The sequence below is a fragment of the Phalacrocorax aristotelis genome, chromosome 3, assembly GCF_949628215.1.
Source record: "Phalacrocorax aristotelis chromosome 3, bGulAri2.1, whole genome shotgun sequence".
Lineage (NCBI taxonomy): Eukaryota > Metazoa > Chordata > Aves > Suliformes > Phalacrocoracidae > Phalacrocorax > Phalacrocorax aristotelis.
The window spans coordinates 102,721,754-102,748,813 of NC_134278.1; the positions used below are offsets into that span (position 1 = coordinate 102,721,754).

The following is a 27,060-nucleotide window of genomic DNA, read 5'->3' on the forward strand; positions in this document are numbered from 1 at the left end:
ATTTGGCATCAAAACTTGATTTTTCTTAACAAAGATGGATGAGATGAATAATTGCATATCTCTAAGGTCCGTATAGGAACTTGGAAGTGTTTAGTGCTTTGTTCTGGAAGGCTGGAATAAGTGTACATTTAGACAGGTGCAGTTAACTGTGTATATATTAATTCATCACCATTTATTACCATTTTTCAACAATTCAAAATGTAAAATGTGTGGAAATGAATTCCGGTGTCTAAAGATGGGGGGTGATGTTGCTTTTTGTTACTGCAGTAATAAAACATGGTTCTGTATCAACTTCATGGTACCTTAGAAAATGATTTGTTTTTATTGTTTTTAGGTGTTAATAAAAATCTACAAATGTGGGAAGAAATGAAAAAGGGAACAGAATACGGACAAACTTGTTGTCTACGAGCAAAAATAGATATGAATAGTAACAATGGATGCATGAGGGACCCAACTCTTTATCGTTGTAAAAACCAGCCTCACCCACGTACTGGAAATACTTACAAGTACGTCCACTTCCTCCTTGTGTGGCCTGTGATTTCTGTGCTTTTCAGGGCATTTTCCATTCCTTAGTAAAATTCTTTTAATACGTGGAACCTGCTAGCGTTTTTCAGTCAGAATATGTAACGAGTCTCTTGACTTTCTGAAACCTCTGCAGATGACTTTTAAAACCTGTGAGTTGGCCATCGTGGTCAGCGGTGGATATTATTTCAGTTTTGGTCCGTAAATAGATTGTATGTCTGTGAAGAGCTGTGAGTCCAAACATGAATTAAGACTTAATGGCTGTATCTTGAACAACAAAGCTATTTGCTTTAGCTCTTGGAGTGTAAACAGAACCATGGCAATTTTACATTGCTACATTTTTATATTGCTGCAAAACATCCTTGATCTACTTACCTGAGCAGCTGCTTCCATTTTCACAGCTACTGCTGTCTTTGTGCAGAATGAAGAATTAATACATTTTGCATTGAAGTAAGCCTACCCAATTGTTCAAGGTTCAGTGCTTATTTGAAACCTCTGTTTCCAGCGATACAACCCTAGTTTTGGTAACATTGATTTAATGTGTGTATGATAGTAAAGCTATGTCTGAGGGTAGGGGTTTGTTTTAAAACATGAAAGCTTTGCACGCTATTCAGTCAACTAATGATCCTTTTTTATATTAAGGAAAAAAACCATAAGTCAGGATTTTATATGTTTAAAAAAAACAGTAGCAGTGTAGGATTTTTTTTTTTTTTGTCTCAAATATTATGGCTATGATAATTTAATTTCTTGAAGGCTTTCTTTGTTTTAAAAATGTATTGTCCTCTTGACGTTTTTACGGAAAATTTCTTGTGTACGTGCTATTTTAGTCTTGATCTGAAAGTTTTCAAGATCATAGATTATAAATATTTATAATACATAAATATAAATTATGCTTAGTTTAAATGTTTACATGTGAGGAAAATATTTTGTTCTTCTGCCCTGCTAATTGATGGTCTTTATTCTCAGGGTTTACCCCACATATGACTTTGCCTGCCCCATTGTTGACAGTATTGAAGGGGTCACACATGCATTGAGAACAACTGAATACCATGACAGAGATGAACAATTCTATTGGATCATCGAGGCACTGGGCATAAGGAAACCTTATATATGGGAGTATAGCCGGCTAAACCTCAACAACACTGTGCTCTCTAAAAGAAAGCTTACGTGGTTTGTCAACGAGGGGCTTGTGGATGGATGGTATGTTACGTGGCTGTAGTTCAGCATTGTTTCTTAAGACACTCGTGACTGATGCATTCATCCTCTGTTTTGGACAGTGCTTAGACATTAAAGCAGCATGAATGAATATTTAAACAATATTTAAGAACGTAGACAGTGACTTCTGCATGTACAGTGTGGCTGTTTACTACTCTACAGTAACTATGTACATGCATATTCATATCCTGTAATAAACATGAGGTAGCTTATTTTTGGACTCTGGCTCTTGCTACGGGTGCTTCTTACACATTTTCCACTCTGAGTCATCGGATACATTCCTGAGCAATGCCAGAGGGGGCCTGAATTAAAGAACTTCTGGTGCTATCCATCTAGTCAAATCCATCCTACTTCCCTGCCGCCTGCCGTCCCCACTTCTTTCTGTTCTTTTTTTCACGTTAACTGGATTTCTGCAGGTGGTGCCTGGTGGCCTGGTAGCCTAAGTATTTTCCTAGACAGGGTGAGCCATGGGTTTACACTTCTGAAAGTAGTTTGGAGTTTAGAGAGGCGGCTTCTTTGTTCATTCCCACAACAGGCTAGCTGTGGGAGACACCATCTGAAGTCCTCTCCTCATAGTACAGGAGTCTGAAGAAATCCATGGATAGTGCTAAGTCAGGCAATTGCTTGTAGTGTTTTTCCTGGGCTGGTTTTAGGTGATTCCGTCCTCAGCCTATGGGAGCATCATTTTACACAAGTTCCTATGCTGCCTAGGTTGCTTAGGTGTGCTGAGTCTACTTCCTTTTTTGTCGGTTTTATTTTTCAATTGTGTTGGGAGCCTAGATTCCAGGTTTATGCATGGAGCTACTCTGCTAGAGCCAAAATTCTCTTTTTATTTTTTTCCTTTTTTTTTTCCTTCCTTTCCCTAGAGGTGTAGCTGGTCTTATGACCAGCTGATGTCCTCTCCCTACCTAAGCCTCCCTGTTAAGTTCTCAGCAAGGTTTGATTCGTGTTTCCACCAACACATTTTACATTTTAGACTAGGCATTTTTATGTCTTGCATAAGAGAATAAAACCATAGAATTCTGTCACTTATGTGATTGAGAGATAACATTGTCATAGTCATCCATCTCTTTCTGGTTTTTCTTGAGCAAGAAAGAACCAAGCCCTGTTGTTTCATGTTCCATTATTCAGGTGCCATTGAAAAGGAAGTAATGTGATAGGTGCATAACTTTGCCTTGCCAGGTTTTGGGGGACTTAAGATTGAAGAGATATAGAAGAGCTGCTTCACCAAGAGATTACTTCCCTCCCTTGGGGTGAAGTAGAAGAAAATCTGCATATTTTTTGTATGGATAAGAGCTCAGCCTTTTTGGTTAGGTCTTCTCATCTAGCTTTTAATTCACAGAAGTGAGATACACTGAGGTTGGGCCTTTCATGTGTTGGCAGTATTAGTAAAATTTTTGATCAGTCTAACTAATAGGCAGAACTTAGTGGTGATACTGATGACACATCTTTTTCTACCAGGGATGACCCAAGATTTCCCACTGTGCGTGGCGTCCTAAGAAGAGGCATGACAGTTGAAGGGCTAAAACAGTTTATTGCTGCTCAGGTGGGTATTTTCTTCTCTTCTGATTCTTTGAATCTCACTTGCTTAAGGACAATTTTTTTTGTGAAGTTTCAGTTAAAGTACTTGTGACTATGAGATTTCTTCTTGTGAAGGTTTGCTGCTTTCGTGTGTACTGCTTAAACAATTTTAACACCTGTGAGCAGGTCCTGACAAAATGGGGTAGCAGGTTTCTTATTTTAAAAAGTGTGTGTTTTGCAAGCTCAAGATGCCTGTCTAAATTGTTTTGATGAATGCAAACAGTGTAGAGGGTTTGTAGTCTTTAACGGACTTTGTTTTAAATGGGTCTAATAGCTAGAATATTTATATTAATGTGGGTTTTTTTCCAGGGTTCCTCTCGATCCGTCGTGAATATGGAGTGGGATAAAATTTGGTCCTTTAATAAAAAGGTATGTGCTTACATGAATTTGATGCTACTCCTGATAACTTCTTTCTGGGATATGTAGAGAATCCAGCATTCATTGGAGTGCTTATCACAACAAGTAGCAGTTGCAATATCTTGCATCATTTGGCACACTTTCAGGAAAATGGAATGTCCCCCCCCCACTTCTAACCTGGTCTAGCACTAATCCTACTTATCTCCTATACCAATACTTATTTGCCTTACTTAGTAGTATGGGGAAAGATAATGATATTTGCTGTAAAATCTGATATGAAAACTGCATTTCATTTTTCTGCTTTCAAGCTGCGAGCTATCTGTAAGAAGGTATTACTTAATGCTTTTTACCTTAGCATATAGCTTACAGTGCTGTAAGCATACATAGCATAAGCTATCATTTTGCAGCTTCATAGCACAGTCACATTTGCTTATATAACAGGAGCTCTACAAACCCACTGAAAATGCATTATTCCTAGTTTTAAAAGGCTGCCTGTTTCTGGTTTGGCTTATTTGTTAAAATAAACACAAATCTTATTCAATTTGATTCATGTTGGCCGCTTTTCCTTTCTGTGGCAAAAGGACTAATGCGCTGGGTATACTGCCTATGTAGATAAAGCCAGCACTGCTGATGTTTCTGACTGAATGTCAAATAAGGAATATTGCATCTTGACACGGTTAGTCGCTTTCTGGCAGCAGATGCTTGGACACTATAATAAGGCGAATTGTTATAATGCTGATGGCATATTTTGTGTGATTGTGGAAACACCTGTTATTTTGCATTGGGATTCCTGCTTGGTTTTGCTTAGAGAGTACCCAGACCTGTTCATTTAAGTAGTTTTTGCTTGTCTGGCATGTGTCTTTTATTTCTTCATATATTTTGCATTTGGTCTGCTACATAAACAAAGGTTTATGAATTGGTTCTTTCTGTTGCTGCATAAATATATTTATGACTAAGAATTGGATTTTGGGGAAGAATCCACAATGGACTGTCAGGGCTCATTTTTCGAATTGGCTTTTAAACTGAGTTTCTTAAACCTCTGACTCAACTCCTTGGACAGCACCATATTTATTAGCCTATTTTATTTACATGTATCTGTGCGGATAGTTTGCAATCTGCAATATGAGCAAAAGCAATTGGTAGTTCTGAGCTCAAAGGTGTATCTAATATTTAGGAGTCTGACATCAGTGATTATGAACTTAGAAATATGTAATTTCTTAAAAGTATGTCATCATATCACCTTGCTTGCTAATGTCAGGTAATTAGATAACAAATATTTTTTCCTAAAGTTGCTGTGTAGTTTTTCGCTTGAGCAGGAATAAACTGAGGAGAAGAAAAGTCACTTTATATTAGTAAAAGCAGGTGTTTTCCTTTGTGTTAGTTTCCAGTTAAACTGGTAGACCTCTGATATTCTGTTTGGACTTAGACAACTGTTTTACTTGAATTATGTTTTTAAGTGCCTCTGAACAGTTTATCAAACCAGTATTTCAGGTATGAAAAATGCTGTGAAAAACTAAATCAATTTGAAAATGGCAATAAAAATATAGGAAGACATTTTAGTGGTATCTTTTTCTTGCCAACTCATGTTGTAGAAATCCTGACAAAGTCAATGTTATGGTGTTGCCTTATTATAGTATCTAATGCGTTTGTATTAAAATTGCAGACTTAATTGGTGCTTCCTGTATAGCCAGGTTTGTCCCTGATTCTGCTGGAGTGCTGACCTAGAAAATGAGTATGGGGTTAGGTCTTGCACTGCTGGAAAAAGAATGAACTGCACTGATAAATTGTTGCTTTAAATTCAGCTACCTAGAGAGAAACTGGTCCCGATGTAATAGCCTGTGTGCATAGTAAGACTGTGTCAAAGTACATTTTGCTGTCTTCCTTATGAGGCATTAGCTCATAATTTTGGTTACTTCTGGTGACAGTAGTACTCAATCCATGGTTTTTACTCAAAATACTTCAGTAAAGATGGGAAATTGTGAAGTGTTACCCCTTTTTTCTTACTTTCCTCTTCTATAGCTTTGGGTTAAAGTAACATTAAAGAAAACCTAAACGAACGCAGTAACATAAAGAATACCAGTTAATATTCCTTTTCGGTAGTTGTTGTTTTATGCATCTTTTTTCTGTGTCAATGTCATATGGTTATGATCCCCATCATTTGTTTTCTGTAGGTGATAGACCCAGTAGCACCTCGGTACACTGCTCTGCTGAAAGATGCAGTGGTCCCAGTAAATATTCCTGAAGCTCAAGAAGAGATGAAAGAAGTGGCTAAACATCCAAAGGTTCTCGCTTTACTCTTTTAATATTCTTGTATTGCAGATCAGTAAGACTGGAAGTACCTTGGCTTGGAGCAGTCAGCAGGGAGAGTCCTGGTTTTAGCTTGCTCAGACAGCATGAGATAAAACCCAGGTGTAATTTTTTCACAGAATTGTCAAAAAGTGGGCAACTATTGAAAGTGTTTGTTCTGTTAAGATGATGCGGGAAACTGCTTTTCTAAATATATAGAGTGCGTATAGACCATGTATTGAAAGGCGTCTCTGGGAGTTTTCAGAAGAGGCAAGATGTTACAAGTATGGAGTGATGCTCAGACAGTTTTTATCACTGTTTGATACTAAATTTCATAGAAAAGTATAAATATAAAATTTTATTCAGGGTTTATGGTATAATACAGTAGATACTGCTTATCCATAGGAGTACGGAATGCAGGAGATTTTAAAAAATAGCTTATAAAATTAGACTTATGTAAAGAAGTGATATATTAACCTGTTAAGTCCACCAATCTCTGGATTTTTTTAATATGACTTTTAAATTTGCATAGCAAATAGTTATTATCAAAAGTTAAGAACTTGCTAATTTCATACTCCTAGTATCCAGTAAACTGAATAATATTCCTTAACAAGGGGGATGTGTTACTGATACAATTCTTTTTTGGCACTACAATTAGGGAAGATGCTTTCCTTTGAGTGTGGCATCTCAGATTGTACTTTAACTTCACTGAAAGCATCCATTAGATATCACACTTATACTGAGAAGCAAGTGAATACTGTTGAGTCTTTGCTTCATTTATTTTTATTTTGTTGCTCTGAGTGTTTCTGCAGCCATTTCTGGTAACTGAGAGGTGGCCATCTAGTTTGCCCTTTTCCGCATGGCAGATAAACAAGGAAACATATTCAGCAGTTGCAAGTGAAAATTGTATCTCTTTAAGAGTCAAAAATCTGAAGTTTGGGCAGCTGAAAGCCAGTATATTAAAACATTGATATTAAAAATGCTGTCTCAAGCATACAATGAAGAACTGACCAAAAGAAAGAAATTTCAAACTCCTGATCTTCTAGGTGTCTGCATTTTTTCAGTTTATCTCCATTGTTGAGATGCTTTAAAGCTATTTTTAGTGTTATAAGTGATGTATTTCCAATTTCTGTCTTCAAAAATTCATGCAGCTGAGAGAAGCTCCATATTTGTTTCCATATTAACTATATAAAAAGGCAAAAATGAGAGTTATGAAATTATTTTTGAAGGGCATTTGCATACCAAATTGGAAGCTTGAGAAAAAACTTAGTTTTTACCTGTTAAGATCTTAAAGATGTATGGACCTTAAGGAAACGGGGTATGCTATCAGTGGTGTTGGAGCTAGTATTTGATAGGAGATGGGTTTTTTTGAGCGTACTGTCAGAGGAATGCATGCAACACTTGTGAACCAGAAACCTGGGGGAGGTGTGGAAGAATAATATAGCTTTGCGTTATTGTTATCATCTGTCTTCTATCATAAATAAAGCAGTGTTTTGGCACTGCATTAAATTTAGTCAGCTTATATAAATAACAGTCTCTCCTTTAAAATAAAAATCATTATTCACAGAATGCTGATGTTGGGTTGAAACCTGTGTGGTACGGCTCCAGAGTCCTGATTGAGGGTGCAGATGCAGAGACCCTGACAGAGGGAGAGGTGGTTACGTTCATAAATTGGGGCAATATTATCATCACTAAGTTAAACAGGTAACAAAGAGTGGAAGATGAAATGATTATTTGCTTTTCAGCTTTTTGTGATTTTTGTAATAGGTAGCTTGAAACAGCAAAATATTAATGGTTGTCCATATATGTCCCTTCTATGTTTCTGTATATAAAAATCTACTTTGAAATGTGTCAGAAAACAACACTTTAGCATAGAGCATATTTTACTCTAGATTCAGGTCTGGAATCACCAGTCAGTCCTGATACTGCATGTCTCTCATCCAGTGTTCTCCATGTATCAGTGGTAGTATTTCCACTGTGAAACAGCTTTTTCACACACACAAAAACCCCCACTTGATATTATAACAACTTTCACCCTGTAATGAATACCTACTTTTGCATGCTAAAAAACTACACCTACCACAATTGCAGTTGCTGAACTGTTAAGGTGGGGGAAGGAGACCATTAATGTCATCCTAGTATCTTTGAAGTAGTTGTGTTGTGGCAGTGGCAGAATGGGGTGAGCTGGGACAGAGAACATAAATAAGTAGAGATCCCCCCGCCTCCCTCCCATGTTCTTTACTGTCTCTTTATATTTAAGAAATCAAAAATAAAAAACTTCAACAGGAGTGAAATACACTTTCGTTTCCTGCATGTCTCCCACACTTCAAAAATGAACTCTGAACACTCATTTTTCCGTGAATGTTATTGATGAGCTCTAGTATAAAATTAGAACAAATCACTTAGGTTTTACTCTTATTTCTGTTTTCTTGATTTCTGTTTTCCTATAGAAATTCAAGTGGAAAAATTGCATCCATCGATGCCAAGTTGAACTTAGAGAATAAGGACTTCAAAAAAACGACTAAGATCACTTGGTTAGCAGAAACTCCACGTGCACCACTCATCCCAACTGTCTGTGTGAATTATGAGCATCTGATCACTAAGCCAGTTCTAGGTAAAGATGAAGATTTCAAGCAATATATCAACCGAAATAGCAAGGTCAGTTATCTTTTTGTCCCCTTTATTCCACAAAGCTTAATGTTTGGGGTTTTTTTTTGCCATTACTATTTCTAGTTACCCTTTTTTTAAATTGTAAGATTTCATTTGTCAAACATTGTCAAACAAGTAAATCATGTGCTGGTGTGTGTAGTTTCCATGTTTTCCATTTAACCTCTCAAAATTACAAAATTAAAATCTGACTTATGCTTTTTCTCAGGTGTTACCTGGCTTTTACACATCTCTGACCAATAGTTTGAGGTTTTGTCTTTTTACATTGCTATGAGTGTAGCATCTTACTGCAAGTACTTGTTCTGCTGCCCCTGGTGTTAACTAACAATTCAACACTTCTGAAATTGGAAAACCACCACTATCCTTCAACAGCTATACTGTATTTCTTACTATTTCTTGTGCTCTGCTTGATTTGGACTGATTTCTTTTCACTCTTACAGCAAGAAGAACTGATGTTAGGTGATCCTTGCCTTAAGGACTTAAAAAAAGGGGACATCATACAACTTCAGAGGAGAGGATTCTTTATTTGTGATCAACCCTATGAGCCAGTGAGGTAAGCTACCTGAGAACGGCCTGCGTAGACTTCACAGAATTTGCTTTAACTTGCTGTGTTTTAATGTTTTCACATGTGCATTGGCAAGAGTAATGTTGCCTGCAAAAATTTTCCCCTTTACCGTGACCTTTCTGTGGAATATTTCTGTGGAATGGCACAGCTTTTAGCTTGTACATTCCTACCTCTTCAAACTATCTAAGCCAAGCACACGGCACTTTCGGTGCACCCCAACTAACTTGGGCTTAGTAAAGAGATCATGGTTTCCTTGTGATTCTAAGTATATAAATTAAGGAACAGTGTTACAGAAAAAACCAGGCATTTGCTCAATTAGAGTGTGCACATACTATTTAATTGTAACAGTTCTTTCGCAAGCTACCAAATTACTAAGTTACACTGTATTCCAGCATAATATTATAACATAAAGAAAACTTGTACATAACGGGAATCGATGCAGATCCCCAATTATGTAAATTTGGGTAACTACAGTTGTGTACAAAGATAAACTTGCAGTTGTGCCAGAGCATCTTGTAGAAAGAGTAGAACATATGTTTCAATAAACATTTCATATGTATATTGTATTTCCTTTATTGTTGTGTTTTCTATAAATCCTTTTATAGTCCTTACAGCTGTAAAGATGCCCCGTGCATTTTGATTTACATCCCTGATGGGCACACTAAGGAAATGCCAACATCTGGGTCAAAAGAAAAGACCAAAGCTGAAACTGCAAAGAAAGAGGTAAACTTACATTTTAGTAAAGTGCCATAAAAAAATGTATTGCTGTTCATCTGTAACTGTATAAGAGTATAATGCTGAATACTTAGCGCTTTTTTTTTTTTTTTTTTTGTAAGGCTGGTTCAGCTGTAAAAGGAAAATCTCCTCCACTTGTTGGTGATAACTCTACTCCAACCTGTACTGTATCTGAAAGTCACCTGGTCATTTACAACAGAGTGTCTGCACAGGGTGATATAGTTCGTGACTTGAAAGCTAAGAAGGCATCAAAGGAAGATATTGATAAAGCTGTGAAACAGTTGCTGGCCTTGAAAGCAGAATACAAAGAGAAGACAGGCCAGGAGTATAAGCCTGGAAATCCACCAGTATCTGTAACTGAACACTCTTCAAAGCTTGAGACCTCTAGTACCCTGGACAGTAAAGCTCTGTATGATAAAGTAGCAGAGCAAGGAGAAGCAGTCCGAAAACTGAAAGCTGAGAAAGCACCTAAGGTGGCTGATTTAAACTAATATTTTTTTGTTTGGGTTTGCATAGCCCATTGTCCTTTGTCTGTGGAGGGAAATGGGTGCTTATAGTTCCATGTTTTAATAGTGATCATCATTTGGACTGGGCTCTGTTCTATCAAGACTTGTGTTTTCCAATACTTAACTTTTAGCTAGAAGTGTATGGCAAAGTTTGCGTTAATATGCATAAAGATGCAAGTAAATTCCTATATTTCTTAAACTGCTCTTCTGAAAAGGGAACAGGATTCACCCCACAGTGTGAATTGGTTAAGAATCCAAATCTGATCCTTGGGGTTGAAATGTCTTGTGGTATTTCTCTCTCTCTCTCTCTCTCTCTCTCTCTCTCTCTCTCTCTATCTCTCACTAAATATGGTCAAATTATGTGATTTCATAGGATTGACTTTTTGCTATTTAGACCTTAAAAAAAATACAGAAAGGAAAAAGAAGAAAGTAAAGATCCAAAGGTATTTTTCAAACCTCTTCCTGTCTGTAGCTGATCATAGAAAACAGAGCTACTAGTAGCTGTTTTCTTCCTGCTCTTTATAATGCAGAACAAGACAAGATGGGAAGTAACACATTTTGCCTGGTGGTTAAATATGGTTCATAATAGTGTCTTGGTGGCACCATAAACTCTAAATAAATGGGAAGATCTAAACTGACTGTTACAATTTTATTTCGGACTAGTAGGGTTGTATAGCTCTTAACAGGAGGTACTTTGTTAAAGCAGGAAAGTGGTAGAGAAAACTTCTCTGAACAATTCTACTAAATAGTTAAGAAAGTGGAATAGGTGCACATGATCTGAAGGTCTTTTGATTAAAGTATTTAAGGTGCACTTCAGAGTCTTATGTTTCTATGTCTTTGTTCCTCCCTATTTCTACCCCTTCCTTTCTCTTTCAGGATGAGATAGGAGCTGCTGTGGAAGTCCTTTTATCCCTAAAGGCAGAATATAAACAACAGACAGGCCAGGAGTACAAACCAGGAAGCCCACCTGTGGTCTCTGTCCCTCCTCAGCCTTCTCCTGTTTCTACTCTTCCATCCCCATGTCCAGTAGACAGCAAATCTCTGTACAACAAAGTAGCTGAACAAGGCGAAGTGGTCCGCAAACTTAAATCGGAGAAAGCTTCAAAGGTGTAATAGCAGTGAATATTTCTGAGTGGAACATATTTTCAGTTTAAACTAAAACCTAATTAGAGGTTTTATGAAACTTGAGGAACAAAATATAAACAAGTACTTTCAAATTCATGAAGTGCTTTCCCAAATTCTCTTAAGCTGTATGGCTGACTTCATGAGTTCTCTGCTAGTGGATGGATAACCTGGAAAATAAACAAACAGGCTGGTCTTTTAGCAGTGCAAGATAAGTATATAGAGTATAGTCAGTAAATTGAAAAAAAAGGCTGTAACTTTAAAGCTAGAATAGCAATAATAAATTTGGTAGTAATTTTATAGTGGCCAGGGAACCATTCTTTATTCAGAATCTGAGTATTTGCTGCCATTTTCTAGCGTACAAAGCCATGGACTGCTCTAACTGCAGGGAACTAAGCTGTCTAAATGGGAAGCTTTCATGGCACAGAAATCAGCCCTTATATATACTGCCTGATTAGGTCCTTTGATGTGCAGCTTGTAGGTATTCTGGCTAAAAAGTTTTACCACAGAACTCAATAATGACAACTTACACTAGCAAGTTAGCTCAAGAAGTTTTACTACAACAGCTATGTTAGTGCCATTCTGGTAAAGGCTATGTTATCTTAGCTATTGTGTTGCATCTCTGTTGTTTCTATCTTTATCTGCAACTACTGTTTGTCCTTTCTTGCTTCAGGAACAAATAGATGAGGCTGTGAAAATTCTTTTAAATCTAAAAGCAGAATATAAACAAAAGACAGGTCAAGAGTACAAGCCTGGAAATCCACCTTCAGCTCCTCCTTGTATACCTTCTACTACACTTCCATCTTATGTATGCTGCAGTAACTCGGCGCCCTGTAGCTTAGTGGATGGCAAAGCACTTTATGATAATGTAGCTGAACAAGGGGAAGTGGTACGGAGACTCAAAGCAGAGAAAGCTTCCAAGGTATAACAGTAGAGTAAGCAAGTGTCTTACCGCATTTTGCCACTGGGGGGAATCTTTCACCAAATAACGATTAGTGTACTAAGCTCCTTTATGTCCAGGTCATAGCTTAGCCATCAAACTTGCATGGTCTGATAATGCCACACAGGGCTACTGATGCTGGATACTTTCTTGACTCTGAGATACAAATTCTAAATTCGACTGGTGTAGAAAGTCAAACTTAACCCCTCGCAGCTACGTGAATAGGTGCAAACATGGCAGATATCAACCTTGCAGAAGTTTTTAATGTATTTTGCTTTTTCTTGCTGTATTTGGGACAAGTGAAGATAAAAGTGTCTAGTGTGCTGCAACAATAACAAGACTTTTGAAAACTTGACAAATTCAGTGATAGTGTGGAAAAGTACATGAGACAAACCTATGTGTTTTCAGGAGCTGCTGGTTTTTCTGCCTATATTTCTACCTTGCAGAATTGGTTTTGGTGTTGGGCTTTTTATTTTTGGGGAGGTGGGGGGGGAGAGGCTGGGAGGGTTTGCTTTGGTGGGGTTTTTGTTTGTTTGTTTGTTTTTAAATCCCTTTTTAAAAACAGCTTACTGTATTTTTTTAGTGTAGATTATGCTATTAACAGCTTGTAGCTGGCCAGGCGGGCTAGGGGAGCATTCTGGTACAATGTGACAGCTCTCAAACTGTCCTCAAACAGCTCCTGTTGCTTGGGGGAGAGCTATTACTTGAGTCCTCTCCTAATTATGAAGCACTGTTTTATTGCTAGATCGAAGTTTTATTTTCTTAGCCTGAAAGTCAATGCTTCTTGTCAGTTCTTTCTTTAATTCTCACTGGTACTATATTGCTATTTGTTCTCCATATAGGATGAAATAGATGAAGCTGTAAAACTCCTTCTTGCTTTAAAAGCTGACTACAAGGAAAAGACTGGGCAGGACTACAGGCCAGGACATCCCCCAGTAGCAGAAGCTGCTTTGCCCCAAACGTCAAACACAGTACTCAGTGGTCCAGACACACCCAAAGCTAAAGCCCTGTTTAGCAAAGTAGCTCTTCAAGGAGATGAAGTTAGGAAATTGAAGTCAGAAAAAGCAGAAAAGGTAAAAATGTACTGTAATATAAAAATGTAATATATGTATTTAAATCTAAAAATCTTTTTTAAATTGTGTGATTATGGGAATTAGAAATGTACATTTTGAATAGGCAACACTTGAATTCTGAGAACTGAAATGTACTTGTAAAATTATTCCGTTCAGATATGGTCCTTAAAATGTTAATGCATTTAAGTTAAGTATTGGCTTTTGCAGGTTTTTTCCCCCAACACTCTGTGGATGTCCACAATGCCAAACATAGATCCATATTATTCTTTTGATAGAGCCATTTTATTCCTGTGATTTTTGTATGAAATTTTTTTTTTTATTCTTCAAGGAAAAGATAGATGCTGCTGTGAAGGAACTTCTTCAGTTGAAGGCCCAGTATAAGTCTGTTGCAGGAGTTGACTATAAACCAATTTCTGTTAGTGGCACTGATGACAAAGACAAAAAGAAGAAAGAGAAAGAGAACAAGTCTGAAAAGCAGAGTAAGCAACAGAAGCAAAATGATGGCCCAAAAAAAGAACCTTTGCAAGGACAGAGTGGTAATGAACTCTCCTCAAGTGGATCAGGAGAGGGTCAAGGCCCTAAGAAACAAACCAGGTAGAGGCGCAATCTTTAATCTATTTGCTAGAAACCTCAAACGTTTACTTCTATTCAGAGTTAGAGTTTTACAGGTTTCTCATTTCACCTGAAAGCATGGACATTTCCACAGTAACTGTGTTCATTTTCATACTTTGGTAACTTGCTTTTGGCTTGATCCTAAGTTTATTTAGTGTCAGTTGCACCTCAGCATCCAATGGAGGAAAATTCTACGTAGCCTGTAGAAAGCATAAAGCAGTGTTCACACACTGTTACTGTGGGTACTGTTACTGTCATTGAGAACTTGCTATGCTTCTTTATTTACTTCTGCAAATATGCTGCTCTATTTGCTCAGTATAAACCTTGGAGGAAAAAAAAAACAACCCTTATGCTTATTTCATTGTACCAGGATTTCCAGAATATTTACTGTGATGTTGTAGTTTAACCCCAGCTGATGACTGAGCACCACACAGCCACTCATTCACTGTCCCACGGGTGGCATGGGGGAGAGACTGGAAGAGTAAAAAGGGGAAAACTCATGGGTTGTGATAAAGCAGTTAAGTAATTGAAATAAAATAAATAGTAATAATAATAAAGAATATACAAAACAAGTGCTGCACGATGCAGTTGCTCACCACCCACTGCTGACAGATGCCCAGCCAGTCTCCGAGCAGCACCCCCCTGGCCAGCTTTCCCCTAGTTTATATATTGAGCGTGACATCATACGGTATGGAATATCCTTTGGCCAGTTTAGGTCAGCTGTCCTGGCTGTGCCCCATCCCAGCTTCCTGTGCACCCCCAGCCTTCTCCGTTGGTAGAGCATGAGAAGCTGAAAAGCCCTTGACTTAGTGAAAGCACTGCTCAGCAACATCTAAAACATCAGTGTGTTATTGACATTATTCTCACCCTAAATCCAAAACACAGCACTATACCAGCTGCTAGGAAGAAAATGAACTCTTATCCCAGCCAAAACCAGGGTACTATCCAACCCTTATTCTGTACCATCTATGTCATGCCCAGGTCCCACACCTTCCAATGCATTCCAATTAATCACCACTGCTTTTCTTGTCTTTTGATATATACACACAAATATAATTCACTTAGTTTATGGGCCATCCCTATAAAATGTTTGTTCTGTTCATTTAGTCCATGACTTTGGGCACAGTCTGTCATAACAGTCCTTGAGGGCAAGAGAGATGGTGTGTGCTGTTGGATTGTTGCATGCTGAAACCAGTTTGGTTCCATTATTACTGCGCTTTGCTTTGGTTTTCATCAAAGTTCATTCTTCATTAATCTGGATGATTCTTACTGTAATACCATTGATATGGCATACAGCCACTATAGAAGTGATGATATACAATCTTATATAGCAATTAACATAATATTTATTTTATTGGCTGTTCTCACCCAAAATCAAATCCCCTTGAGGTACACAGTGGACTTCCCCATCCTCCTGCATTACCCACCAAGTGCACCCAGTTCCTTGAGCAAAAGCAGTCCTGCAGATGGTTTTGCCTTTGCCTGAGGCAGAAATAACCCAGACTATCTTCCCCAGCATATGTTTTATGTATGTTACAGGGACTTCATTTGCCTCTGCAGTACGTAAAAGTTTTGGTTGGGCAGGGCCAGCTCAGTTGGCAGATCCTCTAGCGTTGACTAACCAGGTGGCTTTTGCTAAATGTGTATCCCAGTCTTTAAATGTCCCACCCCCCATTGCTCTCAGTGTAGTCTTTAACAGTCCATTGTATCGTTTGATTTTCCTGGAGGCTGGTACATGATAGGGGATGTGATACACCCACTCAATGCCATGTTCTTTGGCACAAGTGTCTATGAGGTTGTTTTGGAATGATTCCCATTGCCTGACTAAATTTTCTCTGGGGTGCCATGTCACCATAAGACTTGCTTTTCAAGGCCCAGGATAGTGTCCTAGGCAGTGGCATGTGGCACAGGATATGTTTCCAGACATTCAGTGGTCCCTTCCACTGTTGTAAGCACATTGTACTTGTCTTGGCGGGTTTGTGGGCGTGTGATAGAATCAATCTACGAGGCCTCTCAATATTTATATTTCAACCATCATCCTCCATACCACAGAGGCATTAACCGCTTGGCCTGTTTGATTGCAATGCACGTTTTACATTCATGGATGACCTGTGCAATAGTGTCCATGGTCAAGTCCACCCCTCAATCATGAGCCCATTTATATGTTGCATCTCTCCCTTGATGGCCTGAGGTGTCATGGGCCCACTGAGCTATAAATAATTCACTCTTATGTTGCCAGTCCAGATCCACCTAAGCCACTTCAATCTTAGCAGCCTGATCTACCTACTGGTTGTTTTGATGTTCTTCAGTGGCCCGACTCTTGGGGACGTGAGATCCATGTGACGTACATTTACAACCATGTTCTCTACCTGGGCAGCAATGTCTTGCCACGATGCGGCAGCCCAGATGGGGTTGCACCTGTGCTGCCAGTTGCTTTGCTTCCACTGCTGTAGCCAGCCCCACAGGGCATTTGCCAACATCCATGAGTCAGTATAGAGATAGAGCACTGGCTACTTTTCTCGGTCAGCAATATCTAAAGCCAGCTGGATGGCCTTTACTTCTGCAAACTGACTTGATTCACCTTCTTCAGCAGTTTCTGCGACTTGTTGTATAGGGCTCTGTACAGCAGCCTTTCACCTCCAATGCTTTCCCCACAAGATGACAGGACCCATCAGTGAATAGGGCATATTGCTTCTCATTTTGTGGTGGTTTATTATACAGTGGGACCTCTTTGGCATGTGTCACCTCCTCCTCTGCTGGGATTTTGAAATTTTTGCCTTCTGGCCAGTCCATGATCAATTCCAAGATTCCTGGGTTACTGGGGTTTCCTATTCAAGCCTGTTGTGTGATCAGTGTGACCCACTTACTCCATGTAGCATCGGCTGCGTGATGTGTAGAGGGGACCCTCCCTTTGAACGCCTAGCCCAGCACCATCAGTTGGGGTGCCAGGAGTTGTGCTTCAGTACCAGCCGCTTCTGAAGCAGCCCAGATCCCCTCATATGCTGCCAATATTGTTCTTGGCTGGAGCATAGAATGCCTCAGGCCCTCTGTGTCCCTAACTCCAAAACTCTAAGGGTTGACCTCAAGTGTCCACTGATGCTTTCTGCCAGAGGCTCCAGGTAGGGCCATTCTCCCAGGCTCCAGTGTGGAGCACATTTTTTACATATTTTCATGCCTGGACTGGCCCAAGGGCTACTGCATGAACTATCTCCTGTTTAATTTGTTCAAAGGGTTGTTGTTGTTCAGGGCCGTATTTAAAATTGTTCTTCTTCCGGGTCACTTGATAGAGAGGGTTTATGATCAGACTGCAGTTTGGAATGTGCATTCTCCAAAAACCCACAGTGGCTAAGAAAGCTTGTGTTTCCTTTTTGCTAGTTGGTGGAGACATGGCTGCTATTTTATTGATCACATCCATTGGAATCTGACGACGACCATCTTGCCATTTGATTCCTAAGAACTGGATTTCTCGTGCGGGTCCCTTCACCTTACTTTGCTTTATGGCAAAACTGGCCTTCAGAAAGATTTGGACTATTCTCTTTCCTTTCTCAAAACTTCTGCTGTGTTGCCCCACATGATGATATCATCAATGTATTGCAGGTGTTCTGGAGCCTCACCCTGTTCTGGTGCAGTCTGGATCAGTCCACGGCAAATAGTAGGGCTATGTTTCCACTCCTAGGGTAGTCAATTTCTCACTGTCTGGGGAACTGCCCACTGGAAACTGGAGCAGCAATTTTCCAGGAAGGAATCCCCTTCTATGATTGCTTTTCCCTGTAGCTCACATACCTGTGGATCTAGGGTTGAGGTGGATTTTCCATCCCACTTCCTCATGTCCTCTCCATGGTCACACAGGTGAAACCACAGGGTGGCCAGTGGCATGTACTTTCTATATCCTCTCTCTTGAGCAGAGAAATGCTTACTCCAAATAGCTGAGATACTGCTCTGTATGGGTAGGGAGTAGGACGCATCCTTTTCAACTTGCTGGACCTTCCGTGACAATCTCCCTACAGCTGAGATGAGGAAAGAAGAGATTTTCTTTTTATTGCCAGAGTTGGCCAGGCAGTTCATCCACTGTTGGTGCCTCTCCATCTTTCCAGGTCAGCATTGCCAATTATTTGGCATAGGATAATGGTGCACTCCATAGAAATGTCTGCCACATGGATCATGTGTATCAGACTTCATCTGGATCTTTGGATAACTGCTTGTTGTCCAGTCACTATAAATCACCTCCAGCATGGCTAATTCCCACAGGTACTGGATACTTCTCTCCATGGTGGTCCGTTTACCTGGGTGATATATAACATCTTCTTTGAAGGGATACCTTTCCTTCACCTTCAGAGGCTGAGGGCTTGTGCCCCTTTTCCAATCACTTGTCAATGCCCCCGTCCCTAGAAAGGGATCTGAGTTCTTTGGCTTCCTTACCCTCTAATTCCAGGCTACTGGCCCTGTTATCCCAGCATCAGAGTGCCAGATGATATTGTGCTTACCTTGGATGACAGCTGAAATCTTTTTGCATATTTCACAGTTCACTCAAGGATAGGGATTAGGTGGTTACCATCTCATTTATGCGTTCTGCCTTTTCCTCTTCTCATGATGGCCCTGCTTTTTCATCATCCCTTACTAAATGAGCTGACTTTTTTTTCCAGGATTGCTTCTTGTGTACAAGAGTGACAGATGCTGGCATGGGTTGGTTCTCTGGTTTGGCCGCAGTGCCTGATGCAGGGGCTGGAGTAGCCTCAGTGCCTGTTTTTGGGGTTGGAGTAGCTGTGGTACCTGTTGTTTGGTTGTCAGATTCAGAGGCCTTCTTTTCCCCTTCAGGGTACTGAAGAGTGTTGAACAGGGCTCTAGGCATGGGCCAGGCCCCAGCACCTTGCAGTGATTTGTGTCTCTCTGGAGTTGCCAGGGTGACAGCATACTTTTTCCAAATACTCTACTTAATTTTTCAGGATTCACTGTCCTATGTACCTGCCCATACTATCCCATATACCCTGCTACTCATAACTATCCAGCCTTGGGGTAAATCTCTGTGTGGTATTCTTAAATAGTTGTTTAACTTTAAACAAGACCTGAAACACATTCAGTAGTAGGAGCAAGAGGAACATGCTAGTTTGAACATCCCAGGGTTATTCAGAATTCTCAAGAGCTATTGTAACTAGCCTGGAGTAGAAGGGGAAGGTGAAGGGAAGTGTCTCCCCCATAAATTGACTCCCTGAGGAGGAAAGGTACAAAGTATAATTATTAATAGTTTCTGAGAGATGCTTCCTGAAGTACAGAGATGACAGTAATGATGAGTACAAATACTGGGTTAGCCTAAGAACCAGCCATTTTATCATATCATAAGCCAGTGTTACAAAGTACAGCAAAACAATAACCTTGACCCAGCTCCCAGCAGTGATAAACAGCACAACAGGGAGCATGTACTGTAAGTAAGATGATACTTAACACAAATTGGAGAACAAGAATGACAACTCTGAGAGAAAATTAATGAACATTGTGACCAGCAACTAGCAAACTAATATAATGAATGTTTATAACAAATTTGTTCTAATGCACTCTGGTCAGATTTGTCGTTATCTCAACCCATTGAGCCCCACAATGGGTACCAAAAAGGACTGTTGTGGTTTAACCCCAGCCAGCAACTGAGCACCACACAGCCACTCACTCACTGTCCCCCGGGTGGCATGGGGGAGAGACTGGAAGAGTAAAAGGGGGAAAACTCCTGAGTTCAGATGAGTGTAATAATTGAAGTAAGGTAATAGTAATAATAATAATATACAAAGCAAGTGAATCACTGTGCAGCTGCTCACCCCCTGCTGACAGATGCCCAGCCATCCTGCAAGCAGTGGCCCCCTGGCCAGCTTTCCCTTGGTTTATATATTGAGCGTGACATCATATGGTATGGAATGTCCTTTGGCCAGTTTAGGTCAGCTGTCCTGGCTGTGCCCCCTCCCAGCTTCCTGTGCACCCCCAGCCTTCTCCGTTGGTAGAGCATGAGAAGCTGAAAAGCCCTTGACTTAGTGTAAGCACTGCTCAGCAACATCTAAAACATCAGTGTGTTATCGACATTATTCTCACCCTAAATCCGAAACACAGCACTATACCAGCTGCTAGGAAGAAAATGAACTCTTATCCCAGCTGAAACCAGGATGTGTACCTGAGTACCATGACAGGTATGTAGCCCAACCTAGGGCAAGGTGCTGCTGTAGTTAATGGTGGAACTCTCCAGTGACGATTGCTGTGTATCCCCTCTCTTGCTTCCACCCTGGAAGTTCTAGAAGTCTTTCCACAGCACTATTTATTTATGTTTCAGATAAATCACGTGTTAGAGACAAAGATTTCATTATTTTGTATAGAAATTATGCCAGAAAAATGCACTTTTGATCCTTAAAATTTCTCTGTAGAGATAGAAAAACTTTACCTTTGTCTACTGTCAGTTGAGTCTGACGAGTTCAGCTTCCTTTAGAATCTTGTAGTTCTACTAGTTATCTTTATTTTGGTGGTAGGGTCAGTTTTCTGTCTTGAACAGTGTGACAGACATTCATATGAATGGTGAATTCAAGTTGCATAAGTTTCCTGGAATTGTAGCCACTGGCTAGGTAAGAAATTTTTCAAATGAAGAGTAAGACAGCTTACATACAGCTTTGGTTAGTCTTAGGTACTTATTGGAGGTGCTTGGGGTTGCCCATTATGAGGTTCTTTGATGAGACCATGGTGAGAATTAGGAGGGTTCAAACAGTAGAAGAGAAATGGAGCTATTTATATGAAATATTGTTGTTAGCCAAGGTAAGGAAATGCTTGCAATTCCTACTAGCCAATACATGTGGAACTCAAAAAATTTTGGGAAAAGTTAGCTTTATAAAGTAAAATCAAAACATTCTGTTCCATGCCTCCCTTTTTCTGCTCTGTCTGTCGTTCCCCCCCTCCCCCCAAGAACAAAAAGAAAAAAGGTTAGGATAGATTTCACTGATAAATTCTGTACAGCACAAATCTGGTTCTTTCTATTGTAGGCTGGGTCTAGAAGCTAAAAAGGAAGAAAATCTTGCAGATTGGTTCTCTCAGGTAAGTGCATATCAGTTCGAATTAAAGAATTATTTCATTCTTGTATAAATCAAAATCTGGTTTGGATTTATATCTTACCTTGTATTTCTGGGGTTTTCGTGTTTTGTTTTGTTTTTAAATACAAACCAAAGTACTTGCTCTTTCTATTTCTTACACTGCTATCATGGTCTTAAATAGAAGTGCCTGGATTGAAGAGCTGAATAAATTTAGGAAGCTCTAGAAAGGATAAGCATCAACCATTTCACCCTCTTCCCCATATATATGCTTTTCTTAATTCATGTATGCACTCCTCTTTCATTAAGAGTGCAGAACATCAGTGAAGTGATAGGAATTTCACAGGCTTGGAAGTTTTATTTTGCCTCAAGATGCTGTATAATAAAGTACGTACCTGTTGTTTATGGAATGAGTTTGCTGGCTCATGAGGTTCAAAACCAGAGTAGAGATGGTTGGTTTAGATGAGCCTACTTATGAAAGATTGTAAATGAATAACAGTGGTGTACGTTGCCTCTCACTAGTATAATTTGTGCATGTACCCTAGGGAATAAAAATATTTTCTGACATGAGCTAGAGACATTTCTTACAAAGGTGTAGTTTGTTGATATCGGGAAATTAGCTACTCTTTTTTACTCAGATTCATGAAACTCAGTTTCAGGTAAGTGTTTACATTATTCAGATCTATTATTAAGCTTAATGTTCCTGTTTAACTTTCTCTAATTATAGGTAACAAAAGTAATCTCAACACATATCTTTGCTAACTTTTTGAGCACAAAGACTTTTAAATAGGAGACTTTTCTTGAATTGCATGCCACACGCTTGAATTACTGAATGTTCCTTATGTTTGAAGTTGAAACTACAGTATCTAAATAATCTTTTGAAAGGTGATCACAAAATCAGAAATGATTGAATACTATGATGTGAGTGGCTGTTACGTTCTTCGTCCTTGGGCTTACGCTATTTGGGAAGCTATCAAGAACTTCTTCGATGCAGAGATCAAGAAACTTGGAGTGGAAAACTGTTACTTCCCCATGTTTGTGTCCCAGGCTGCCCTAGAGAAAGAGAAGACTCATATTGCTGACTTTGCTCCTGAGGTACACTTCAAAACACTATTTTAGTCAGACTACAGGAAAACCCAACCACGTAGTCTGCAGCTGAGTATGAAAGTAAGGGTTTTTTCAAACTTGTTTTGTGTGATTTTTTTCCTTTTTTAATACCACCACCCTCTCTACCCCCCCACCCCCCCACCCCGCCTTTTCTTTTTTCCTTCCTTTAGGTTGCTTGGGTCACAAGATCCGGAAAAACAGATCTGGCTGAACCAATTGCTGTACGTCCCACAAGTGAAACAGGTAGACCTCTTTTCATGCAGTTTGGCTGTGAAGAAAACAGTTACAGGCATCCTGTAGCTGATAGACAAGCATCCCTTTTGAAAAGTGGAAACCCATTTTTTAGAATGTTTTCTATAACTCCTTATCAAAATTTCTTAAATTTGCTGCCGCTTATAGCAAACGTTGCAACACTACACGTCCCCTTAAATGGACTTGTCTAGGAAGTGTACACTCTAGGAATTTTCATAACCTGAAGACTGACTCGCTTTGAGTGAAAAACATGTTTGGTTACTTGTTTGATATTGTTTATAAGAAAATGTTTTCATCTCATAATTCACTTCAGTTTTGCCTGCACTTTGACTATAGCTGTGAAACTACCTTTTACTAAAATTTCCTCTGAGTAATTTAAACAAACATTTTAAGACCTGAGGCTGGATGAGTTTTTAATTGAATCAGGTATGGTATAGTGTCCTGAAATTTCGAGGTCGGTGAATCTTTATTTGTGAACCTAGATGTATTTACATACTCTAAGCCAGTGACTCAAACATAGTGTCATTAGATATTAAGCTTTGGATTGTACTTTGAACAGCAGCAAGCAAGCTGTTTTCCAGAGACACAAGACAAAGTGAGAGTGTTCCTTTCAATGAAAATATTATGTGTTAAGACAAAAAACATCCTTTAAAGAGAATTAAACATAAAACCATAGTTCTCACAGCAGAGAATGTTAAGCTTACATGTAACAAAAAGAAAGGTTTGGCGTCAACTGGATGTATTGTGCAGAGACCCAAAGCTGTTTTCTTTTTACAGTCATGTATCCTGCCTATGCAAAGTGGGTGCAGTCACACAGGGATCTGCCTATCAAGCTTAATCAGTGGTGCAATGTTGTGGTATGTCCATACACAATTTCTGAGTAACTGTTGTATCATAGATACAGTGTAGGATAATCCTTCTGTGTAGACATGGCATGTTGATACTTATCACAGCACATATTCCATGGCAAAAGTATGAATGTGGTTTATGTGATGTTTTTCTCACTGTTTTTAATAAAACATTTTATCAATGTGTATCGTTGATTATATTGTTCAAGTAAAAATCTATGAGTAGTTATTTTTTATCTTTTTATTCAGAATTTTCTAATACTTATTTTTAACAGTAGTTTGACACTTTAGTATTAATCATGGTGTTCAATTTTTTTATTACCCGCCCCAGCGTTGGGAGTTCAAACATCCCCAACCTTTCCTTCGCACTCGTGAGTTCCTTTGGCAAGAGGGTCACACCGCATTTGCAACATATGAAGAAGCAGCAGAGGAGGTAAAAAGCAAATGCCATGGTGCTTTTGCTTTCAGAAAGTTACCTTCTCCATAGCAACACAAACAAATCTTTTTATTAGGACCTGGTAGAAATATGTCTCCTTTTCATTGGGAGCCCTCATGAAAAATGCCAAGTGTACTATAATCCATTTTTTTCTCAGATGTAACACTTGTCTGAGGCTTTAGTCTCTTCAGATGATATGGAGAGTTCAAAGAGTGTGATATATAAAGAATCTTTCCTTACAAATTATGATCCTTAAAGATCCATTTTCCTTAAAAATCTAAATGATGCGATCACATGTTAACTGCTAGAAATTTTAACACTTCCTTTGCCCAGAAGACAGATGTTTCATTGAGTATTATAGCATATCTTTATTTACTTAGCAGATATTCAAACTTTTAGGTGGAAACTAGAAGTCAGTATAGCCATTGGACTGGCATTTCTGCAGTGACTCTTGTTTTCTGTCACGGTTCACAGTTGCTATTTGATTCATAGAAAATAAGAGCCAAAGTTTAAAGCAATTGAAGAAATCTGGGTTTTTAATCACAATCTTGAGAAAGCGTTAAGCTTTTAAGGTTTTAGACTCTGACATATAAAAGTATATCACGATCTAGCAAATGCAAAATACTGAGTAATTCTTAAAACACCATATTCATCATAGGTGATGCAGATACTTGATCTGTATGCTCAAGTGTACGAAGATCTCCTAGCAATACCTGTTGTGAAAGGAAGGAAGACAGAGAAGGAGAAATTCGCTGGGGGTGATTATACAACCACTGTAGAGGCATTTATATCTGCTAGTGGAAGAGCTATCCAGGTATTTATTAGAAGAAGTTTTTTTTTTTCAGCAAATGCAGTAAGATGAAAGCCTTAAACTGATGCTTGAGAGACTTAACTTTCCACTGAGTAGCATTTTCTGTGTACAACTATTTCAGGGAGCAACATCACATCATCTAGGGCAGAATTTCTCAAAGATGTTTGAAATTGTATTTGAAGATCCCAAGAAACCAGGAGAAAAACAGTTTGCTTATCAGAATTCCTGGGGCATTACAACTCGAACTATTGGTGTAATGACAATGATTCACGGAGATAACATGGGACTGGTGCTTCCGCCTCGAGTAGCCTGTGTTCAGGTGTGTAAAAATGCCATAAACTACTATTTTGTTTCCTTTCCTGTCTTGGAATAGATGAGCATTTTATATCAAGCACCTGGAAGTCTTAACATAGGATAGGAGCTGTCTGATTACAGAGCATGCTGTATAAAGTTAGTACAAATCATTTGGGTACTGGTGGTGGACAAGCTGTCTTTAGTAATCCATCTATTTAAAATAATTTTATCTCTATCATTTGAATGAAAAGAAAAATATATCCTTTACTTGCGAGAACTTGAAAGAAAATACTGGGATATTGGGCCACAATATTGTTTTTAAGTTTTTATAATAACTAGGAGCTAATTTTCTTATAACATAAAGTACATGACATGTTGTATTGCAGGTTGTAATTATACCTTGTGGTATTACAAATTCCCTTTCTGAAGAGGACAAAGAGGCTTTACTGAAGAAATGTAATGAATATCGTAATAGACTGCTTAGTGTTAATATCCGTGTGCGGGCTGATTTAAGAGACAACTATTCACCCGGCTGGAAGTTCAACCACTGGGAGCTTAAGGTACATTTCTTTCCAGGAGGCGTTTTGAAGCTTATATGTGGGGTATCTATGAGGCAGGTTATGCATGCCTTGTATTCTGAAGGCAGATATTTTCTCTAAATGAAGAATTGCTGCCTGATGATCAGTGATCACTTTCAATAATCAGTGAAGAAAAGATGTTTTCTGAGACTTGCTCTGTTTGCTAGGATTTGCGTGTCACTAACAATTATTTGAACTTCCAAGTCTCCACGTTATGTACCTAGAAAATGAAATTTAATAGCACAAATCACTTGCATGTTTAAAAAATTGTAACACTTAAGTGTGTGCATGGTCACAACAGTGGAATGGAGAAGATAAATCCGTACAGCATCAACAAAGAAAGGAGCAATTTTTGTTTGTTTGTTTCAAGATTACGGTGTTCCGCTCATATTAGTAGTTGAGAGGAACAGTTCTGCCTCATCAAATATAAGAGGCTTTTTTGAAACAAAAATAGTGAACAGAATGAAGCAATGGTAATTAGAAATTGAATAATGTATGGAGTGAAGTTATGGGATCATATTTTTGTTCTGAATTTGAAATGAGTTTCAATATGTTAATCTTCAAGGTAAGACCAAAAGGGTTGTCAAGCATTGGGACAGGCTCCCCAGGGAAGTGCTGGAGTCACCATCCCTGGATGTATTTTAAAAAGGTGTAGATGTGGTGCGTAGGTACAAGGTGGGTGGACTTGGCAGTGTTAGATTAACAGTTGGACTCGATGGTCTTAAAGGCTCTTTCCAACTTAAATGACTCTATGATTCTATGATAGAAGATCCTGGAGTTGTTGAAAGTTCCCATTGTGTCCAAGTTCTCTTTCTTTTTTATAAACTTTTTTTTTTAATGGAGCTCCAATACAATGAATCCATATTGGGAGACTTTTAAAATAAAATTAGGTTTATAGAGGAGGCACAGCGTGGAACAAACTTGATGTTTTTATAAAATCTAGTAATGAGTCTAGCATAATACATAAACTGCATCTTCAAGCTAATTGCAGGAAAAGTGCATTCATTTTTTTGAGTACTGATAAGGAATTTCGTAGGGCAAAAAATACAAGGGTACCAAAGTAAGAAGTACAAGACATAACTGGTATGTATTTTCCTTTATGTACTTTTCAGACTAGCAGATTTCTGATATTACCACCGAAAAGAGCCAAGTCATTAGTACTTGTTTTATAATGTCTGGTATTATTAGGTCCATTGCTCTTTCTTAGGAAGTTTCCCTGTGCGAACATTAGGCATCCTTCTTTCACTGGAAAGTAGTACTACAATTAGAAACACTAGATACTTTCTGATGAGAGATGGCTTTTTTGTATGTCATAAACTAGAATGTTTGTTCAGTTTAAATTGTTTGTTAATAACAGTTTTGAATAGCTTTTTATGTAGCTTTGCAGTAGAAGTAGATATTTTACCCTTCAGGCAGATTTTACTATATTATTTACATTTTTAGGATAAATAAGAGTGGGGGAGGTATAGGGAATCATTTGCAAACTACGAACTTGAAGAGATTC

The 27,060-nt window shown here is 38.8% G+C and overlaps 1 protein-coding gene across 4 annotated transcripts in view; it reads left to right on the forward strand.

The window, feature by feature from the left end:
* The window catches only part of EPRS1 (glutamyl-prolyl-tRNA synthetase 1), a 46,112-nt gene that overhangs the window by 13,592 nt on the left and 5,460 nt on the right, over window positions 1-27,060 (forward strand). For 2 of the 4 annotated variants that reach the window (XM_075088845.1, XM_075088849.1), the window contains 22 exons: window positions 335-506; window positions 1,489-1,722; window positions 3,199-3,283; window positions 3,628-3,687; window positions 5,847-5,957; window positions 7,529-7,665; window positions 8,412-8,619; window positions 9,069-9,181; window positions 9,799-9,916; window positions 10,030-10,401; window positions 11,311-11,541; window positions 12,230-12,478; window positions 13,339-13,569; window positions 13,898-14,163; window positions 21,186-21,237; window positions 22,116-22,325; window positions 22,508-22,580; window positions 23,367-23,446; window positions 23,769-23,870; window positions 24,532-24,687; window positions 24,806-25,003; window positions 25,365-25,538. In XM_075088845.1, the coding sequence (XP_074944946.1) occupies window positions 335-506; window positions 1,489-1,722; window positions 3,199-3,283; window positions 3,628-3,687; window positions 5,847-5,957; window positions 7,529-7,665; window positions 8,412-8,619; window positions 9,069-9,181; window positions 9,799-9,916; window positions 10,030-10,401; window positions 11,311-11,541; window positions 12,230-12,478; window positions 13,339-13,569; window positions 13,898-14,163; window positions 21,186-21,237; window positions 22,116-22,325; window positions 22,508-22,580; window positions 23,367-23,446; window positions 23,769-23,870; window positions 24,532-24,687; window positions 24,806-25,003; window positions 25,365-25,538 (3,632 nt within the window). The remainder of the gene's footprint in view (window positions 1-334; window positions 507-1,488; window positions 1,723-3,198; window positions 3,284-3,627; window positions 3,688-5,846; window positions 5,958-7,528; window positions 7,666-8,411; window positions 8,620-9,068; window positions 9,182-9,798; window positions 9,917-10,029; window positions 10,402-11,310; window positions 11,542-12,229; window positions 12,479-13,338; window positions 13,570-13,897; window positions 14,164-21,185; window positions 21,238-22,115; window positions 22,326-22,507; window positions 22,581-23,366; window positions 23,447-23,768; window positions 23,871-24,531; window positions 24,688-24,805; window positions 25,004-25,364; window positions 25,539-27,060) is intronic. The other 2 variants (XM_075088846.1, XM_075088847.1) reach the window with 2 other exon arrangements.